Consider the following 21490-nt stretch of genomic DNA (forward strand, 5'->3'; position numbering starts at 1 on the left):
TATGTTCAGAACGAGAACAAGTTGACAAAAGATACAATATATAGGTCTTGTCATGATAGAGGCCATTCGGGATGATGGTCGGTGAAATGTGGACTGCCAGTAGAAAATGAGAGTATACTGGATAAGGACAGACATTTTGCATTGCAACAGACCACCTACGGACCCCTCAAAGAGTTGTTACAAGGGTTGCAAGTATGTCATGAAAGAAAAACAGAAAGACATACATACAAAGCACATTAAATTTAGCAAAAACGAAATTAAATTTACCTATAAAGCAGTTTGACAAAAAATTATTTTGATCATTGAGAAACTATATATTGCCTTAACAAAAGAATGTGATTCAAACATTTAGCTGACTTCTTCAGAGTTATCTCCCTGTAGTGTTATATACCATATTAATAACCGTTGAACTAACGGAGTTTTAATTGATAGAACGAGAATGTATTTTGTCGCAAAGAGAAAGGGTGGCCAATTAATTAAAAGCAAATCAAAATGAATGTAACCGTATAGCGTATAGTAGATTCTAGTATTGTTTCATCCATCGTTCTTCAAATTTAGTATGTTCCTATTTTGCTGTAAATTATGTTTTGTTCTATCATTCTACACATGCAATCAATTGAATTAAATAAAAGACAGATCCAGAAGATTAAAATTATAAAATTGTCCTTTTCTCTTTTTCCGGTTCAGACAAAACAATACCATCAATGCAACTTCCAGTAAACACTTTATTAAGAAGAATCAAGTAAACACATTTGATAAGTGGTTTGACGCGAGCATTTTTAAAAAGTACGAATGTTAGATTCATTGGAATCACGTGAACAATTTATTAAGAGATATACAACAAAGGAAATGTGATCCTACTGCACATTAAGATTTGTAAACATGGTTAATGGGTTGAACTTGATCATCTAAAATGTAAGAAAAAAAATACATCCATTATGAGGAAGTATTGGCTCTACAACTAACAACACCTCAAGTACGAATCATGCAGATGTTGAGTTTTGAGTGGTAGATCACCAGTAATATAAATATTTTTCTTTAATATTTTGACGTTTTTACTTTGTTCTGCAGAACTATGGATTATTCCTCCCCTCTCTTCCTCCGGACATCTGCATATTCTTTGCATCTCTTTCTCGTTGTTATTTTCCATGACTGATTTTCTATGTTAACCCACTCAAGCTTTTTCGCATTAGGAACATTCACAAAGTTTTGTATTTTATCAGTATTTTATAACAAAATGTAAATAGAATAAAGCAAAGTAATTCAACTACAGTTTAATTCACTTTTACGTTTAATTATGAAATGCGGTTCAACAGGATACACAATGTGTTGGTTGGGTTTATGAAAAGTGTCGAGTGATAGAATTTGACATGTGGCAGTAGCCTAGACTTATTTGTGAAAATAATCTTCATAACATTATATATATTGTAAATTAAAGCAGACTATTACTTCAACAATGATCAATGTTACAGCTTTGATGATAGATTTCAAGTTCTTCAGTGTACGAATTTTCTTTCTAACACATGGTATTCATAGTCAACATTGACAAGTTTTAACAATTTTAAAGGGGCCATAGACAGACGCTTTGTTCATTTTCATTCTTCAAATCAGTGAATGAATTAAGTATAAAACCAAGACAAAATACACATGATTTCCAATATTCCTATGACTCAAATTCGACATATCATTTCCTGTTAATGTGGAAGTTAAATCGCAATTTAAATTACTGCATTTAACGGGGTTGTTACACAAATTCTCATTACAACAGTATCTACACATAGCACCCCATCTTTCTCTATATCCGGTTGTTGGTGATCTCTGCCAAGTGCTGCATCCCTTTTCACAGCCATCATAGTGTCCGCTATCTCTTTCACATCCCACATATGCTTTTGGAATAGACGAAGGTAACACTTTTCCTATTGAGATTCGACAACGTTGCCCTATTGGACATGTAACCCGAGTTAAGTTCGGTTCTTTAATGTACTCACTATTTTCGAATCTGTAGAAGCCCTCGTTTCTATGGAAACATTCTAGTTGTTTATTTGATGTCGTATACACTGATAGCCAGTCTGACATTGTCCAAGTCCCAATACTATAACTTGACGTAAGACTGTCAAAAAGTTTCAAGGTATGCCGTTCATAGAACTCGTTTGACAGAAAACAAGTAGAATCACATGTTGTTGTTTTATTGTTACATCCGGTTGAGGAACCACTCCAGCAGGTGTCAGTTTCTAGACGAAGTTGCGCAGAGGCACAAATATGAGATCCATTGTATGCAAATGTAATTTTTTGTGTATTTGAACGAGATACACTAACACTGACCACATATGATGAAATATTTTCTCCAAATGTAACCCCTGGTACCATGCTGGGAGCTTTACTGTATGGAACGCCATTTGTTACACTGCTATAGAGATGTTCGATATTTAGTTTTACAGAAGGTAGCGAAGCTTCCGTTGTTTCATCAACGGTTGCATTGCACTCAATCTGTGGCACATCTGCTGTGGCAGAATAAACAGCAAACAAAGTTACCAGGACAAGCGTACATAATATTGTATCCATCGTATTTAACTTTTTGTAAGATTCTAGGTTTTTTTTTCTGAAATTAGAAAAAATATGTTTTAAACACGAAAAGAACTACTAGTATTACGATTGTAGCAAAATCAGATTAACACGAAATCCTTTTACAACTTAAAAAAATTAACGGTTATTTATAGCATGTACAGCATGTCAAATTAAAAAATAATGAATCACATTAGAATAATGCTAAATAATCCTTCTAAACTGATATCACTTCTTTACTATTAACGCTACTATTTCTACAATGATATTTATTCATCAATTTAGTAACACAAATCTAAGCTTATATACCAGTTTTTTTTAAATCTAGAATCATCTATAGATAACTAGAAAATAAATAAACAAAACTGTTTTTATTACATTGTAAAATGTAAATTCCGGAATATGTAAACACTTTCTGAAACATAAATATAACATATACTCTTTTCTAATTTGTCAAGAATATTCTACACTTAAAAATGAAATGTATACTACAGAAAAAATGGCCAAAAAAGAAAATTCTAGTTATCTACTTACTACTATTCGCAGTTATGATTAAAATAATTTATCCTTATTTACATTTTATATTATACTGTCAGGTACATGTACTCAATAGTACTTATAAGATATCAACATTATCCGGAAACAACAGGAAAATTCGCGTAAACACTTAATTACGTATCATAAAAATTGTTGATCAATAAAATTTAAAAATATTTTCATCCTGTCCGATGACATCCAGTATTGAATCAATTTCGATTAAAGAGATAAACTATTGTTATGTCTTCTATGTTGAATGTTTTTTTTATAGTTTTTTTTACATAAAAATTAAGAAAGTGTTTCCTTTTCTAATTTAAAACTGGAAAATGAACCCTCGTTGATGACGATTAATCACAAGTAAATATATATCTGAGGAATAGTGTTTGTGATGTAATAAAACATTGTTATATCATAAATCATACGTTTACTTATAAGGCAGTTTTATATGCTGCAATATATAGTGTATAACTATATGTATTTCCGGATTTTGTTTTTAAGCATTGAATTAAGTGCGTATAAATACTAATATATACATGTACTAGTGAATTGTACTGTCTATTATAATACAGTTAAGAAAATATAGAATTCGCAGAGATATGTCGTTTTACGAGAGTTAATTTTGCAAGATTAACTAAAACGAGAAAGAGGGTTATCTTTGAAAAGAAATGATTGGTACTTTAAAATTAAAAAGAGATAAGATTTTATGTTATAGTTAAAAATTAAAAGCAAGAGTGCAATACATACTTCCTACATATAGTTATCAAAGGTACTAGGATTATAAATTAAATACGGAAAACGCGCGTTTCGTTTACATAAGACTCATCAGTGACACTCAGACCAAAATAGTTATAAAGCCGAACAATTACAATGTTGAAGAGCATTGAGGACCCAAAATTTCAAAAAATGTTGTGCCAAATACGGATAAGGTAATCTATTGCTGGGGGAAAATCCTTAATTTCAGCTGACCTCTAAACAGAAATATGTACAGTTCATTTCATTTTTTGTTAAGTAAGACATGAATATGTTAAGTGTTTTTCTATGGAAAACAATTACAAAAATCGACATTATGATGAGTGTTCTAAAGGAACCTCCACACATGAATCCATGAAGGCAAATATCTTTTTTTATAGCTAATATGTTAGGAAATTCGAATGTGTATCATAGTTAACAATTTGACACCAAAAAAAGCTAGCGTATGTTAAAATTTAAAACTCGTTTACTTATCGGTACTTGTACATCGTCGGTTTTTAAATAATTGGCTTTGAACGTTCCTGATGAAGGTAAATAAAAAAACCCGCTTCGGACGCATCACATTATTAAACGTGTTGTTTTTAATTTTGTACCAACAAGAGACACGACTAGTTTCTGTGACATCATGTGTTCAACTATCACCGTACAGTCTCATTAAAAAAACCCAGGAACAACACACTTTATCAGAACAATTTCCTTGGATACATAGCAGTTTGACAAACACTTATCTAAGAATTGAGAAGCAAGTTATTTCTTTAACAATAGAACGTGATTCAAGCATTTAGCAGATTTTACAGAATTATCTCCCTGTAGATCACCAATGGTAGATTTCGTCAACATATTTTATCAATTTTATTGTATTCTTACTTTAAATTATGAAATATGTTGTACGTGTACATAATTTTTTGAATGACTGTTTGTTTCAAGCACCAAGAGAAAAGATTTGACGTGTTTTAGTACTTATTTGTGAAAATACTCTTTTGTAGAATTATCTGAATATCTTTTTTTTTATGGAGGGGGGATGTTAGGATGAAATTTGAAAGAAAACAAGCAGGACAGACCCTTTGAGCAGGACGAGACACTGCAAAACAAAAAGGGAGGATGACAATGACAATGTTTGTAAAGAATAAACTAATTAAAAAGGGAAGGACCGACTACAGTTAAAACTTAAAAAAAGGACAGAGATTACAACTAAAAACATGATCTATTCATACAGGCTGTAATATCTCATTGTCAGCAGTCATATTATACTGTGTAAATAGAACTAAGAAGATGCAGTATGATAGCCAATTGACACAGAAATTAACAATTATAGGTCACTATGTGCTTTGAACAATGATTAAACCCATACTGCATAGTCACCTATAAAAGTATTATAGAAAACTGAAAGACATTTCCTTTAGAAAGATGACTGAATATATGGTTGAATATGGATTTCAAATTTGTTTTAAATTTATTTTAGTCCTGAAAAAAATAAAAAAAAAAAAAATACTGACCTCTGTGGAAAATTCAAAAAGGAAAGTCCAAAGTCCAAAATCAAAAGACAAAATCAAAATTCCAAACACATCAAACGAATGGATAACAACTGTCATATTCCTGACTACACCATTCTGTAAAATGCCAATGAAACATAATTTCAATACTTTGAGCAAAAACTAATCAATGTATTATTGATTCAAATTAAAAGATACATAAGCATTTGGAAATAGAATTTCATATTTATTTTTTTCAAATGTTATATCTCGTAATATGTTCAATGTTAAGTGTAGATAAAGGAGATGCTAGGTAGATACTTTAATTGGACAGCAATACAACAACAAAAATAACCAAAGTGTACATGAAGAATAATGTGATTGTTAAAGTAATAGTGGAAGATATTAGCAGGCAAACTCGAGGGAATTGTGCAAATGATGATACAAGCATGAAAATTACCACAAAGCGTCATTATTATATACTTTTAAAGAGACAACTGCTGGCCATTAAAAAAATCATTTTTTCAAGATGGCCACCGCCGTTTTCTAAAATGGCTGTTTTTTCAGTTTGAAAATACTGATTTTTTCTGGTAAAGTTTACGTTTACCTTCTTTTGGTGCAAAACAGCTGTCAGGTTTGGAAGCTACCTTCTTTACATGTGAATAATTCACTAGACATGAGTATTTGACACATACAGGGTTTGCGCATGCGCGAAAATGTAATAAAATTCATTAAAAAATATTTTAACTATTTACTATAAAATAAGTGATTTGGGATTTTTTTAATGATATTATGATTTGGTTTGATAACATTTTTCAAGGTTATGACACACATGATTTAACAATTTTACGCATGCGCAAACTATTTATAGACATAATGAGTGATTTATATGCACTACAAGGGCAAACTGGTATAAATCGTAGTTCATCTCATTACTCTAAAAAGCAAGTAAGTGTAAAAGCTATAATGCCACTGTTAAAAAACAAGCCATTTCAGTTGCAATGATCAGGTATTTGATAGACAAGACGGAAAATGTGGTTAAAACGAGAAAAACATCAAAGGAACGACATATCAGCCACTTTTTGTAATGGATATTCAGTGGGAATTGCCTGATTTGTACAGAGAAAATAAGTTTATCGTCATGTAAGGTGGATTTCACATTGAAATGACTTGTTATAAAATTCTGGGTGTCATGTGTCCTCACTAAAACCATTATTGCAACACCTAGAACGGCATATTCTTGTATGTATGTTCAAATGTACCTAGGACTAGACACGCGCATCATGCAGATAACTCTATGTGTTTTAGCTTGAAAGTTATATATCGGGTTAAGAAAGCTAAACACAGAAATTATAATCATGTCATGACTCTGTGACGTTCAATGATTTGATAGACTGGCGTGAGAAAATATAGTCCTCTCTACCACAGTTCAATTCCTGGCGTTCAATTATAAAATAAGAACTTCTTGTGAATTTGGTAGTATGCTTATTTTATGAGTCAGATTTTGTACAAACAGTCCATATAAAGCATGATACTGTATTCATTTATGTCTTGATCGTGTAACATATTCTCGATCGCGACAGACCTTCTCCGAGATATGGCTTCCCTTCTCATAAGTCACCCACAGGTGGAAATTGATTTTGAAAATTATAATTTTACTGTACGTAAGACCAGAAAATATTTTTCTTATAACACAATTGATCAGACAAAAACAGAATAATGCAATTGTAAAGGGCGATGTGTTGTCATAGGTTTAACCGAAGACCTCATGTAGACGTATTGATGGTAGCTAGACCAGAAGTCAGTAGACTATCAGATAAATTTTCAAGATCTAGTGGTGTGAGGCATTCTATAATAGATGAACGACTTAATGAAAACACAAGGGTTTTTTTAAAAAGATCAAAGGCAAATAATTTGAAGATCGTTTGAAGCAAAAACAAAACGAAGGAGAACCGGTTTCTTATAACCAGATTAAAAAGAACAACTTTTAGTATGTCGGTAAAATAAAACTGTAAACGTTTTTGTAAAAAACAAAGCTAGAGCTCTTAGATATCTTTTCTAGACTTTTATTTTTTGTGTCGCAGTGGACACATTGATTTGGAATATTTCTTAATCTATAAAGACAAACTGCTCCTCTATTTTTGTCTTTGGATGTCATTTTAAACAGTGGTATTAAATCGGTGCAAATGAATAAGCTTGAAACATTTTGTTATTTACAGATCAAAATTCAGACGCATTTATCGTTGATAGAGCAGCAATGGTTATTCTAGGCCACCTTGTAGGGAATCAATATTTGATGATTTTGCAATTGTGTTATACGGCCTTAAATAAAATCTTGCATCGATAAGTATTCAAGAGTAGATATTGTGTTAGATTTACTAAATGAATCATTGAAAGGCTAGATGTGAGAAGTCAAAAATTGGGTTCTGGAGTAGTTTTCTCTATGAAGATGACAACGAAACGAAATTTTTCAAGTGTCTTGCCGACAGAAATGCTTCTGTAGAGACTAATAAGGATACTTTCCAGCTACCCCTTGTAAGCATGGAGAAGCAGATATACGAATGTTGGCCCATGTTCGGCCTGATTATGAAAAGTGTTGTAGGACGGTAATTTAAGGTAGCACCGACACAGATGTAGTAGTATTAAGAATTGCAGCACTCAAAAAATATGGTGGAACAAACTGTGAATAGGTTTTGGCAGGAATGAAGACTTTTGATGGCTTCTTGTACGTGATATATCAAATGCGTTTGTCCACATGTAGCTACTCTTCCTTTCATTCATACATTCAGTGCATGTGATACTAAGGGAATAGGTCAGTTTGGATGACATGATATGAGCGTCACTGATGAGTCTTGTGTAGACAAAACGCGCGTCTGGCGTACTAAATTATAATCCTGGTACCTTTGATAACTATTAACACCACTGGGTCGATGCCTCTGCTGATGGACGTTTCGTCCCCGAGGGTATCACCAGCCCAGTAGTCAGCACTTCGGTGTTGACATGAATATCAATTATGTGGTCATTTTTATAAATTTCCTGTTTACAAAACTTTGAATTTTTCGAAAAACTAAGGAGTTTCTTATCCCTGCAGGCATAGATTACCTTAGCCGTATTTGGCACAACTTTTTGGAATTTTGGATCCTCAATGCTCTTCAACTTTGTATTTGTTTGGGTTATAACTATTTTGATATGAGCGTCACTGATGAGTCTTATGTAGACAAAACGCGCGTCTGGCGTACAAAATTATACTCCTGGTACCTTTGATAACTATATATGAAGTATTTCAACATGTAAGGGACGTACATTTTTCTTTGCTGAAGTATAAAGACAAATACAAGGACATAAAAGAAGCATTTGTTTGCATCATGTATGACATCACTTTTTGCTGTTAACGAGGCACGATGTAAATTTTTACCCAGGAAGCAGTGGTATTGTGATGTAGTTCCGCCTACAAGAGGGTTTTTTCGGAGCACATCCAAAGAGCAGCGTATCAAGGAGGATAAGTTTGGGCTCAGCCTGATTTATGTACCAATTCATGAACACTGGGGTTGGATGAAGGAATAAAATCGATGACTTCTTCGGCTACCGTTAAAATTGCATCCTCCTGTCGGGAACTTCTGAAATGAGGAGGCGGAAAATCCAGTTGTGTTGGTGACTGTAAATGCTACCGTTCTGTCCTTCTTTGTACGAGTTTTGTTATTGGCTACTGTCCGATAATTTTAAGATAGCGAACCTGTCTTTCTAACAAAACTAGACATTTAATCGTAACAAAGAATGTGATATCACTTGGTCAGTTGATGAAAATTATAAAAAAAAATACATTTTCAAACATTTTGCCGCCATTTTGAAACCGGAAATCACTCTTTTTGTCATTTATGTGTTGTTTTTCCGTACTTTAGGAACTGTCATTTACGCTTAATAAAACCTAACATTGGATAATACCTATAACAAAACTTTCAAAGATTTACAACTGGATATGACGCCATTTGCAAATTGATCGGTCGCCATCTTGAAAAAATGGAAATTTTTGATGACCAGCACATGATTTCTTTTAATTATCGTTTAGTCCACCTGTATACCAAATTTCATGCTTGTATTTCATGCTTGTGTTATTACTTGTTTTAAGTTGATGAAAATTATTAAAATATTTTTTACGTATTTGCATCTAATTTGGAACCGGAAACCACTATTTTTCTTCAGTTATGTGTTGTTTTGTCGTACTAAGGAGCTGTTTTTAACGTTTTATCATATCTTACATTGAATTATACATAACATATCTTTCAAGGATTAGAATCCCTTGTAAAATATCTTGAAAGTGAAAAAAATCGAAATTGAGACTCGTTAGCCGACATTTTGAAACCGGAAGTCACCTTAAGTTTCATCAATGTATTGTCTAGTCGTTATTTATGAACTGCCATTTTCTTTTTATCAAATCTAACAATGGATTTTACATATAACACACCTTTCAAAGGATTAACAAATATTGGCTAATTTGTTTTGACGCCATTTTCAAAATGTGTGGTGGCCATCTTGAAAAAATGATTATTTTTTTTGGCCAGCAGCGGATTTTTTATAAGTATCGTTCAGTTAACCTTTATACCAAATTTCATGCTTGTATCACGATTTGCACAATTATGTCCATAATATCTCCCACTATAACGCCGAAAGTGATGTTTAATGCTTAAATTTCAGAAGAAAATAGAAAAGACTAATAAATGCAAGTTAAATTAATGACTAAAAAGTTCAATTAAAGGTTACTAAGTATGTTAAAGGTGTGTGTTTTACTTTGTACTAAGATGTTTATAGTACTGATTTTGGTAAGATGAACATAGTAAGTACACGGACTATTAAGGAATTCACAAGGAAAATTACAAAAAAAAAAAAATAGAGGATAGGTTTATAATAACTGATTATATAGTATGGGTTTTGTTCATTGTTGAAGGCAGTAATGTAGTTGATTATACAGTATGGGTTTTGTTCACTGTTCAATGCAGTAATGTTGCTGATTATACATTATTGGTTTTGCTCATTGTTAAAGGCAGTAATGAAACTGATTATACAGTATAGGTTTTGCTCATTGTTGAAGGCAGTTATGTAGCTAACTATACAGTATAGGTTTTGTTCAATGTTGAAAACAATATTCTAACTGATTATACAATGTGTTTTCGTTCATTGTTGAAGGCAGTTATGTATCTGATTATACAGTACGGGTTTTGTTCATTGTTGAAGGCAGAAAAGTAACTAGTTATACAGTATGGGTTTTGTCCATTGTTGAAGGCAGTAATGAAACTGATTATACAGTATGGGTTTTATTCATTGTTGAAAGCAGTAATATAACTGATCATACAGTATGGGTTTGGTTTATTCTTGTAGGCATTATAAACATATCTGATTATTCAGTGTGGGTTCATTGTTCATTGTTGAAGGAAGTAATGTAGCTTGTTATACAGTATTTGTTTTGGTTCATTGTTGAAGACAGTCATAAAACTGATTATACAGTTTGGGTTTTGATCATTGTTGAAGGCAGTAATATAGCTGTTTATGCAGTATAGGTATTTTTCATTTTTAAAGGTAGTCACATAACTGCTTATATAGTATGGGTTTTGTTTATTGTTTTAGGCATAAACATATCTGATTATACAATTTAAGTTTCGTTCATTGTTGAAGGCAGTTATGTAGCTTATTATACAGTAATGGTTTTGTCCATTGTTGAAGGTAGTTATGAAACTGATTATACAGTATGGGTTTTGTTCATTGTTGAAGGCATTAATATATCTGATTATACAGTATGGGTTTAGTTCATTGTTGAAAGCAGTAATGTAGCTGATTATACAGTATTGGTTTTGTTCATTGTTGAAGGCAGTCACATAACTACTTATATAGTATTGGTTTTGTTTATCGTTGAACGCAGTAATTAAGCTATTTATACAGGAAGGATTCTGTTCATTATTGAAGGCAGTAATGCAGCTGGAGTATTGTTTTATCAAGAAAGAAGAACGGAAAATTACAGAGACTATAAAAACAGTAAGGTTTGCAATTCTTAGAGTTAATTCAGACAGGTTTCTAAAATAAATCTATTTAGGAAATCGATATTGAGTAATCAAAAATTATAAAAATAAGGTAAAATGACAAACATACCGAACTCCGAGGTAAACTCAAAACAGAATGTCCTTTTTCAGATGACTAAAGCGCAAAACAATTAAACGAATTAACACCAAATTTGGTACAGAAATTTTGATTAAAAAGATGTGGATTAAACCTTGTTGAATAGTTAACTAAACCTCTCAATTGTAAGACATAAACTTCCATTTTTTTACAACAATATGTGAACAAACAAACAGACATACTAGGAAAAAATGTAAAAAATTAGGACTACAACAGTCCACATTGCATTATAATATTAAGCAGCATAAACTTGATTGATTGATTGTTGGCTGAGTAACGTCCAGTGGCATATATTGCATGTATGTTCAGGACGAGACCATGTGAACATGTTGACAATATATACAATATATAGGTCCTGTCATGATAGAGACCATTCGGGATGATGGTCGGGGAAATGTGAACTGCCACTAGAAAATGAGAGTATATTGGATAGGGACAGATATTTTGCATTGCAACAGACCACCTACGGACCCCCCAAAGAGTTGTTACAAGGGTTGCAAGTATGTCATGAAAGAAAAACAGAAAACATACATACAAAGCACATTAAATTTAGCAAAAACGAAATTAAATTTACCTATACAGCAGTTTGACAAAAAAATATTTTGATCATTGAGAAACTATATATTGCCTTAACAAAAGAATGTGATTCAAACATTTAGCTGACTTTTTCAGAGTTATATCCCTGTAGTGTTATATACCATATCAATAAACGTTGAACTATTGTATTTTGTCGCAAAGAGAAAGGGTGACCAATTAATTTAAAGCAAATCAAAATGAATGTAACCGTATAACTTATAGTAGATTCTAGTATTATTTCATCCATCGTTCTTCAAATTTAGTATGGTTTCATCTTGCTGTGAATTATGTATTGTTTTATCATGCTACGCATGCAATTAATTAAATAAAAAAAAACCGACAGATTTACAGGAAACTTAGGTTACTAAATTGTACTTTTCCCTCTTTCTGGTTCAGAAAAAAACTACCCCATCAATGCTACCTCAAGGAAATAGTTATTAAAGGTACCAGGATTATAATAAAGAACGCCAGACGCGCGTTTCTTCTGCATAAGACTAATCAGTGATGCTCATATCAAAATATCTATAAAGCCAAACACGTACAAAGTTGAAAAGCAATGAGTATCCAAAATTCCAAAAAGTTGTGCCTAGTAATCTATGCCTGGGATAAGAATATCCTTAGTTTTTCGAAAAATTCAAAGTTTTGTAAACAGGACATTTATAAAAAATACCACATTTAATAATTGATATTCATGACAACACCGAAGTGTTGACTCCTGTGCTGGTGATACCCTCGGGGACGAAACGTTCACCAGCAGTGGCATCGATTCAGTGATGTAAACAGTTATCAAAGGTACCAGGATTACAATTTAATGCGCCAGACGCGCGTTTCATCATCAGTGACGCTCATATCAAATATTTGTAAAACCAAACAAGTACAAAGTTGAATAGCACTGATGATCCAAAATTCCAAAAAGTTGTGTCAAATACGGCTAAGGTAATCGATGCATGGGATAAGAAAATCCTACGTTTTTCGAAAAATCTAAAGTTTTGTAAACAGGAAATTTATAAAAATGACCACATTATTGATATTCATTTTTCAGGAATTTTATAAAAATGATAAGTGGTATGGCATTTTGTTTTGAAAATACGAATACTAGATTAAATGGAATCACAGGAACATTTTATTTAGAGATGTACAACAAAGGAAATTCAGTTATCCTACTGCGCATTAAGATTTGTTAACATGATAAAAATACAAGAATATATTTTGTCGCAAAGAGAAAGAGTAACCAACTAATTTTAAGCAAATCAAAATGAATGTAACCGTATTACTTATAGTAAATTCTAGTATTATTTCATTCATCGTTCTTCACATTTAGTATGGTTTCATCTTGCTGTGAATTATGTATTGTTCTATTATGCTACACATGCAATCAATTAAATTAAATAAAAGACAGATCCAGAAGATTAAAATTATAAAATTGTCCTTTTCTCTCTTTCCGGTTCAGACAAAACTATCCCATCAATGCAACTTCGAGTAAACACTTTATTAAGAAGAATCAAGTAAACACTTTTGATAAGTGGTATGACGTGAGCATTTAAAAAAAAACAAATATTAGATTAAGTGGAATCACGTGAACATTTTATTGAGAGATATACAACAAAGGAAATGTGATCCTACTGCGCATTAAGATTTGTAAACATGGTTAATAAGTTGATCATCTATAATTTAAGAAACAAAATTTACATTCATTATGAGGAAGTATTGGCTCTACAATTAACAACACCTCAAGTACGATTCATGCAGATGTTGAGTATTGCGTGGTAGATCACCAGTAATATCAATATTTTTCTTTAATATTTTGACGTTTTTACTTTGTTCTGCAACACAATGGATTATTCCTCCCCTCTCTTTCCCCGGACATCTGCAAATACTTTGCATCTCTTTCTCCTAGTTATTGGCAACACTGATTTTCTATGAAAATAATAATGTTAACCCGCTCAAGCTTTTTCGCATCAGGAACATTCACAAAGTTTTGTATTTTATCAGTATTTTATAACAAAATGTAAATAAAATAAAGCAAAGTAATTCAACTACAGTTTAATTCACTTTTACGTTTAATTATGAAATATAGTTCAACAGGATACACAATGTGTTGGATGGATGTTTATGAAAAGTGTCGAGTGATAAAATTTGACATGTGGCAGTAGCCTAGACTTATTTGTGAAAATAATCTTCATAACATTATATATATTGTAAATTATAGCAGACTATTACTTCAACAATGATCAATGTTACAGCTATGATGATAGATATCAAGTTCTTCAGTGTACGAATGTTCTTTCTAACACAGGGTATTCATAGTCAACATTAACAAGTTTTATCAATTTTAAAGGGGCCATAGACAGACGAATTGTTCATTTTCATTCTTCAAATCAGTGAATAAATTAAGTATAAAACCAAGACAAAATACACATGATTTCCAATATTCCTATGACTCAAATTCGACATATCATTTTCTGTTCATGTGGAAGTTAAATCGCAATTTAGATTACTGCATTTAACGGGGTTGTTACACAAATTCTCATAACAACAGTATCTACACATAGCACCCCATCTTTCTCTATATCCGGTTGTTGGTGATCTCTGCCAAGTGCTGCATCCCTTTTCACAGCCATCATAGTGTCCGCTATCTCTTTCACATCCCACATATGCTTTTGGAATAGACGAAGGTAACACTTTTCCTATTGAGATTCGACAACGTTGCCCTATTGGACATGTAACCCGAGTTAAGTTCGGTTCTTTAATGTACTCACTATTTTCGAATCTGTAGAAGCCCTCGTTTCTATGGAAACATTCTAGTTGTTTGTTTGATGTCGTATACACTGATAGCCAGTCTGACATTGTCCAAGTCCCAATATTGTAACTTGACGTAAGACTGTCAAAAAGTTTCAAGGTATGCCGTTCATAGAATTCGTTTGACAGAAAACAAGTAGAATCACATGTTGTTGTTTTATTGTTACATCCGGTTGAGGAACCACTCCAGCAGGTGTCAGTTTCTAGACGAAGTTGCGCAGAGGCACAAATATGAGATCCATTGTATGCAAATGTAATTTTTTGTGTATTTGAACGAGATACACTAACACTGACCACATATGATGAAATATTTCCTCCAAACGTAACCCCTGGTACCATGCTGGGAGCTTTACTGTACGGAACGCCATTTGTTACACTGCTATACAGATGTTCGATATTTAGTTTTACAGAAGGTAGCGAAATTTCCGTTGTATCATCAACAGTTGCATTGCACTCAATCTGTGGCACATCTGCTGTGGCAGAATAAACAGCAAACAAAGTTACCAGGACAAGCTTACATAATATTGTATCCATCGTATTTAACTTTTTGTAAGATTTTAGTTTTCTTTTTCTGAAATTAGAAAAATATGTTTTAAACACGAAAAGAACTACTAGTATTACGATTGTAGCAAAATCAGATTAACACGAAATCCTTTTACAACTTAAAAAAATTAACGGCTATTTATAGCATGTACAGCATGTCAAATTAAAAAATAATGAATCACATTAGAATAATGCCAAATAATTCTTCTAAACTAATATCACTTCTTTACTATTAAAGCTACTATTTCCACAATGATATTTATTCATCAATTTAGTAACACAAATCTTAGCTTATATACCATTTTTTTTTTAAATCTAGAATTATCTATAGATAACTAGAAAATAAATAAACAAAACTGTTTTTTTATTACATTGCACAATGTAAATTCCGGAATATGTAAACACTTTCTGAAACATAAATATAACATATACTCTTTTCTAGTTTGTCAAGAATATTCTACACTTGAAAATGAAATGTATATTACAGAAAAAATGGCAAAAAAGAAAATTCTAGTTATCTACTTACTACTATTCGCAGTTATGGTTAAAATAATTTATCATTATTTACATTTTATATTATACTGTCAGGTACATGTACTCAATAGTACTTGTAAGATATCAACATTATCCGGAAACTACAGGAAAATTCGCGTTAACACTTAATTACGTATCATAAAAAATTGTTGATCAATAAAATTTAAAAATATTTTCATCCTGTCCGGTGACATCCAGTATTGAATCAATTTAGATTAAAGAGATAATTTTTTATAAACTGTTGTTATTTCTTCTATGTTAAATTTTTTTTTTATAGTTTTTTTTACATAAAAAAATAAGAAAGTGTTTTGTTTTCTAATTTAAAGCTGGGAAATAAACCCTCGTTGATGACGATTAATCACAAGTAAATATATATCTGAGGAATGGTGTTTGTGATGTAATAAAACATTGTTATATCATAAATCATACTTTTACTTATAAGGCAGTTTTATTTGCTGCAATATATAGTGTATACATATATGTATTTCCAGATTTTGTTTTTTTAGCATTGAATCAAGTGCGTATAAATACTAATATATACTAGTGAATTGTACTGTCTATTTTAATACAGTAAAGAAAATATAGAATTCGCAGAAATATGTCGTTTTACTAACGTCAATTTTGCGAGATAAACCAAAACGAAGAAGAGGGTTATCTTTGAAAAGAAATGCTTGGTACTTTGAAATTAAAAAGAGATAAGATTTTATGTTATAATGAAAAATCAAAACCAAGAGTTCAATACATACTTCCTACATATAGTTATCAACGGTACTATGATTATAAATTAAATACGGAAAACGCGCGTTTCGTTTACATAAGACTCATCAGTGACACTCAGACCAAAATAGTTATAAAGCCGAACAAGTACAATGTTGAAGAGCATTGAGGACCCAAAATTTCAAAAAATGTTGTGCCAAATACGGATAAGGTAATCTATTGCTGGGGCAAAATCCTTAATTTCAGCTAACCTCTAAACAGAAATATGTACAGTTCATTTCATTTTTTGTTAAGTTAGACAGGAATATGTTAAGTGTTTTTCTATGGAAAACAATTCCAAAAATCGACATTATGATGAGTTTTCTAAAGGAACCTCCAAACATGAATCCATGAAGGCAAATATCTTTTTTTATAGCTAATATGTTAGGAAATTCGAATGTGTATCATAGTTAACAATTTGACACCAAAACAAAGCTAGCGTATGTTAAAATTTAAAACTAGTTTTACTTGTCGGTACTTGTACATCGTCGGTTTTTAAATAATTGGCTTTGAACGTTCCTGATGAAGGTAAATAAAAAAACCCGCTTCGGACGCATCACATTATTAAACGTGTTGTTTTTAATTTTGTACCAACAAGAGACACGACTACTTTCTGTGACATCATGTGTTCAACTATCACCGTACAGTCACATCATGTGTTCAACTATCACCGTACAGTCACATTAAAAAACCCAAGGAACAACACACTTTATCAGAACAATTTTCTTGGATATATAGCAGTTTGACAAACACTTATCTAAGAATTGAGAAGCAAGTTATTTCTTTAACAATAGAACGTGATTCAAGCATTCAGCTGATTTTACAGAATTATCTCCCTGTAGTATAATGTACCACATTATTATACGTAAAATAACGGGTTTATTATTTTTCGAAGAATCAAATAAGCACTTAAGTGTAATCACGTGAACATTTTATTGAGATAAATATATCAAAGGAAAATCAGTGATTCTTCTGTGCATTAAGATTTGTTAATGTCGATCATCTAAAAGTTAAGAATCTTTTTGAGTGGTAGATCACCAGTGGTAGATTTCGTCAACATATTTGAATTCTTATTTTAAATTATGAAATATGTTGTACGTTTACATAATTTTTTGAATAACTGTTTGTTTAAAGCACCTAGGAAAAGATTTGACGTGTTTTAGTACTTATTTGTGAAAATACTCTTCTGTTGAATTATCTTTATATCTTTTGTTTTATGGAGGGGGGATGTTAGGATGAAATTTGAAAAAAAAACAAGCAGGACAGGACCTTTGAGCAGGACGAGACACTGCAAAACAAAAAGGGAGGATGACAATGACAATGTTTGTAAAGAATGAACTAATTAAAAAGGGAGGGACCGACTACAGTTAAAACTTTAAAAAAGGACAGAGATTACAACTAAAAACATGATCTATTCATAGTCCATTATAAGGATAATTACCATAGATATACGAACTGTTCAATTATATTCTTTAAATTGGTATAAAACGGTAACTACAACAAAAGCACATGATTTCCAATATTCCTACGACCCAAATTCGAAGTAAGATAGCAATCTAAATTACTGCATATCTTGGGGTTGTTACACAAATTCTCATTGCAACAGTATTTACACATTAGAGCCCATCTTATTCTAATTCCAACTGGTGATATCTGCCAGGTACTGCATTCCCCATGTTCTTGTCCACACCATTCATAGTGTCCGCTATCGCGTTCACATCCTACATAATGCTTTTTGGAAGGACGAAGGGAGATATTTTCCTAGTGTGATTCGACAACGTTGTTCTATTGGACATGGACCGCGAGTTAAGTTCCGTTCTGTAAGGTACTGATTATTTTCGAACCTGTAGAAGCACTCGTCTCTATGGAAACATTCTAGTTGTTTGTTTAATGTGGTATACACTGATAGCTAGTTTTACATTGTACAAGTACCAATACTATAACTTGACGTAAGACTGTCAAAAAGTGTCAAGGTATGCCGTTCATAGAATTCGTTTGACAGAAAACAAGTAGAATCACATGTTGTTGTTTTATTGTTACATCCGGTTGAGGAACTACTCCAGCAGGTATCAGTTTCTAGACGAAGTTGCGCAGAGGCACAAATATGAGATCCATTATATGCAAATGTAATTTTTTGTGTATTTGAACGAGATACACTAACACTGACCACATATGATGAAATATTTCCTCCAAACGTAACCCCTGGTACCATGCTGGGAGCTTTACTGTATGGAACGCCATTTGTTACACTGCTATACAGATGTTCGATATTTAGTTTTACAGAAGGTAGCGAAGCTTCCGTTGTTTCATCAACGGTTGCATTGCACTCAATCTGTGGCACATCTGCTGTGCCAGAATAAAAAGCATACAAAGTTACCAGGACAAGCGTACAAAAAAATTATCCATCGTATTCAACTTCTTGTAAGATGTTAGTTTTCTTTTTCTGAAATCAGAAAAATAGAATTTAAACACGAAAATGAACTACTAGTATTACGATTGTAGCAAAATCAGATTAACACGGAATCCTTTTCCAACTTAAAAAAGGTAATGGTTATTTATACAATGTACAGCATGTCAAATTAAAAAAAAAATATATCACATTAGAATACTTCTAAATAATTCTTCTAAACTAATATCACTTTTTTTACTATTGACGGTACTATTTCTACAATGATATTTATTCGTCAATTTAGTAACACAAATTTTAGCTTATATACCAAATTTTTTTAAAATCTAGAATTATCTATAGATAACTAGAAAGTAAATAAACAAAACTGTATTTATTACATTGCACAATGTAAATTCCGGAATATATAAGCACTTTCTGAAACATAAATATAAAACATACTTTTTTTCTAATTTGTCAATAATATTCTAGAACTAAAAATGAAATGGATATTACAGCAAAAACGGCAAAAAAGAAAATGCTAGTTATTTACTTACTACTATTCGCAGTTATGATTAAAAAAAATTTATCATTATTTACATTTTATATTATACTGTCAGGTACATGTACTCAATAGTACTTGTAAGATATCAACATTATCCGGAAACTACAGGAAAATTCTCGTTAAGACTTAATTACGTATCATAACAATGTCCGGTGACATCCAGTATTGAATCAATTTCGATTAAAAAGATAATTTTTCATAAACTGTTGTTATGTTTTCTATGTTAAATGTTGGTTTTTTTTACATAAAAAATTAAGAAGGTGTTTCTTTTTCTAATTTAAAGCTGGGAAATGAACCCTCGTTGATGACTATTAATCACAAGTAAATTTATATCTGAGGAATAGTGTTTGTGATGTAATAAAACATTGTTATATCATAAATCATACGTTTACTTATAAGGCAGTTTTATTTGCTGCAATATATAGTGTATAAATATATGTATTTCCGGATTTTGTTTTTTAGCATTGAATTAAGTGCGTATAAATACTAATATATACTAGTGAATTGTACTGTCTATTATAATACAGTTAAGAAAATATAGAATTCGCAGAAATATGTCGTTTTACTAAAGTCAATTTTGCGAGATTAACCAAAACGAAGAAGAGGGTTATCTTTGAAAAGAAATGATTGGTACTTTGAAATTAAAAAGAGATAAGATTTTATGTTATAGTAAAAAATTAAAACCAAGAGTTCAATACATACTTCCTACATATAGTTATCAACGGTACTAGGATTATAAATTAAATTAAATACTCATCAGTGACACTCAGACCAAAATAGTTATAAAGCCGAACAAGTACAATGTTGAAGAGCATTGAGGACCCAAAATTTCAAAAATGTTGTGCCAAATACGGATAAGGTAATCTATTGCTGGGGGAAAATCCTTAATTTCAGCTGACCTCTAAACAGAAATATGTACAGTTCATTTCATTTTTTGTTAAGTAAGACATGAATATGTTAAGTGTTTTTCTATGGAAAACAATTACAAAAATCGACATTATGATGAGTTTTCTAAAGTAACCTCCAAACATGATTCCATGAAGGCAAATATCTTTTTTTATAGCTAATATGTTAGGAAATTCGAATGTGTATCATAGTTAACAATTTGACACCAAAAAAAAAGCTAGCGTATGTTAAAATTTAAAACTCGTTTACTTATCGGTACTTGTACATCGTCGGTTTTTAAATATTTGGCTTTGAACGTTCCCGATGAAGGTAAATAAAAAAAACGCGTCGGACGCATCACATTATTAAACGTGTTGTTTTTAATTTGGTACCAACAAGAGACACGACTACTTTATGTGACATCATGTGTTCAACTATCACCGTACAGTCACATCATGTGTTCAACTATCACCGTATAGTCACATCATGTGTTCAACTATCACCGTGCAGTCACATCATGTGTTCAACTATCACCGTACAGTCACATTAAAAAAAACCAGGGACAACACACTTTATCAGAACAATGTCCTTGGATATATAGCAGTTTGACAAACACTTTTTTAAGAATTGAGAAGCAAGTTATTTCTTTAACAAAAGAACGTGATTCAAGCATTCAGCTGATTTTACAGAATTATCTCCCTGTAGTACCACATTATTATACGAAAAATAACGGGTTTTTTTTTTCTTTCGAAGAATCAAATAAACACTTAAGTGTAATTACGTGAACATTTTATTGAGATAAATATATCAAAGGAAAATCAGTGATTCTTCTGTGCATTAAGATTTGTTACTGTCGATCATCTAAAAGTTATGAATCATTTTGAGTGGTAGATCACCAGTGGTAGATTTCGTCAACATATTTGAATTCTTATTTTAAATTATGAAATATGTTGTACGTTT

The 21490-nt window shown here is 31.7% G+C and overlaps 2 protein-coding genes across 3 annotated transcripts; both read right to left on the reverse strand.

The window, feature by feature from the left end:
* Positions 1 to 1258: 1258 nt before the first annotated feature.
* On the reverse strand, positions 1259 to 3211 carry LOC134724807 (uncharacterized). Its single transcript, XM_063588069.1, has 2 exons — positions 3097 to 3211; positions 1259 to 2599 (listed from the first exon to the last, which is right to left on the reverse strand). Exon 2 carries the CDS (start codon positions 2560 to 2562, stop codon positions 1603 to 1605), a length of 960 nt encoding a protein of 319 aa, XP_063444139.1. The 5' UTR covers positions 2563 to 2599; positions 3097 to 3211; the 3' UTR covers positions 1259 to 1602.
* A 10413-nt stretch (positions 3212 to 13624) lies between these two features.
* Positions 13625 to 16028, reverse strand: LOC134724808 (uncharacterized). Of its 2 annotated transcripts, none has more exons than XM_063588070.1 (2): positions 15931 to 16028; positions 13625 to 15432 (listed from the first exon to the last, which is right to left on the reverse strand). In XM_063588070.1, the coding sequence occupies exon 2, from the start codon at positions 15393 to 15395 to the stop codon at positions 14529 to 14531; it is 867 nt and encodes a 288-aa protein (XP_063444140.1). In that variant the 5' UTR covers positions 15396 to 15432; positions 15931 to 16028; the 3' UTR covers positions 13625 to 14528. The 2 variants fall into 2 exon arrangements, with proteins under 2 accessions (XP_063444140.1, XP_063444141.1); XM_063588071.1 differs by having other exon boundaries at positions 15973 to 15990.
* Between the last annotated feature and the right edge of the window lie 5462 nt (positions 16029 to 21490).

This window comes from Mytilus trossulus, chromosome 7 (genome assembly GCF_036588685.1).
Source record: "Mytilus trossulus isolate FHL-02 chromosome 7, PNRI_Mtr1.1.1.hap1, whole genome shotgun sequence".
NCBI lineage: Eukaryota > Metazoa > Mollusca > Bivalvia > Mytilida > Mytilidae > Mytilus > Mytilus trossulus.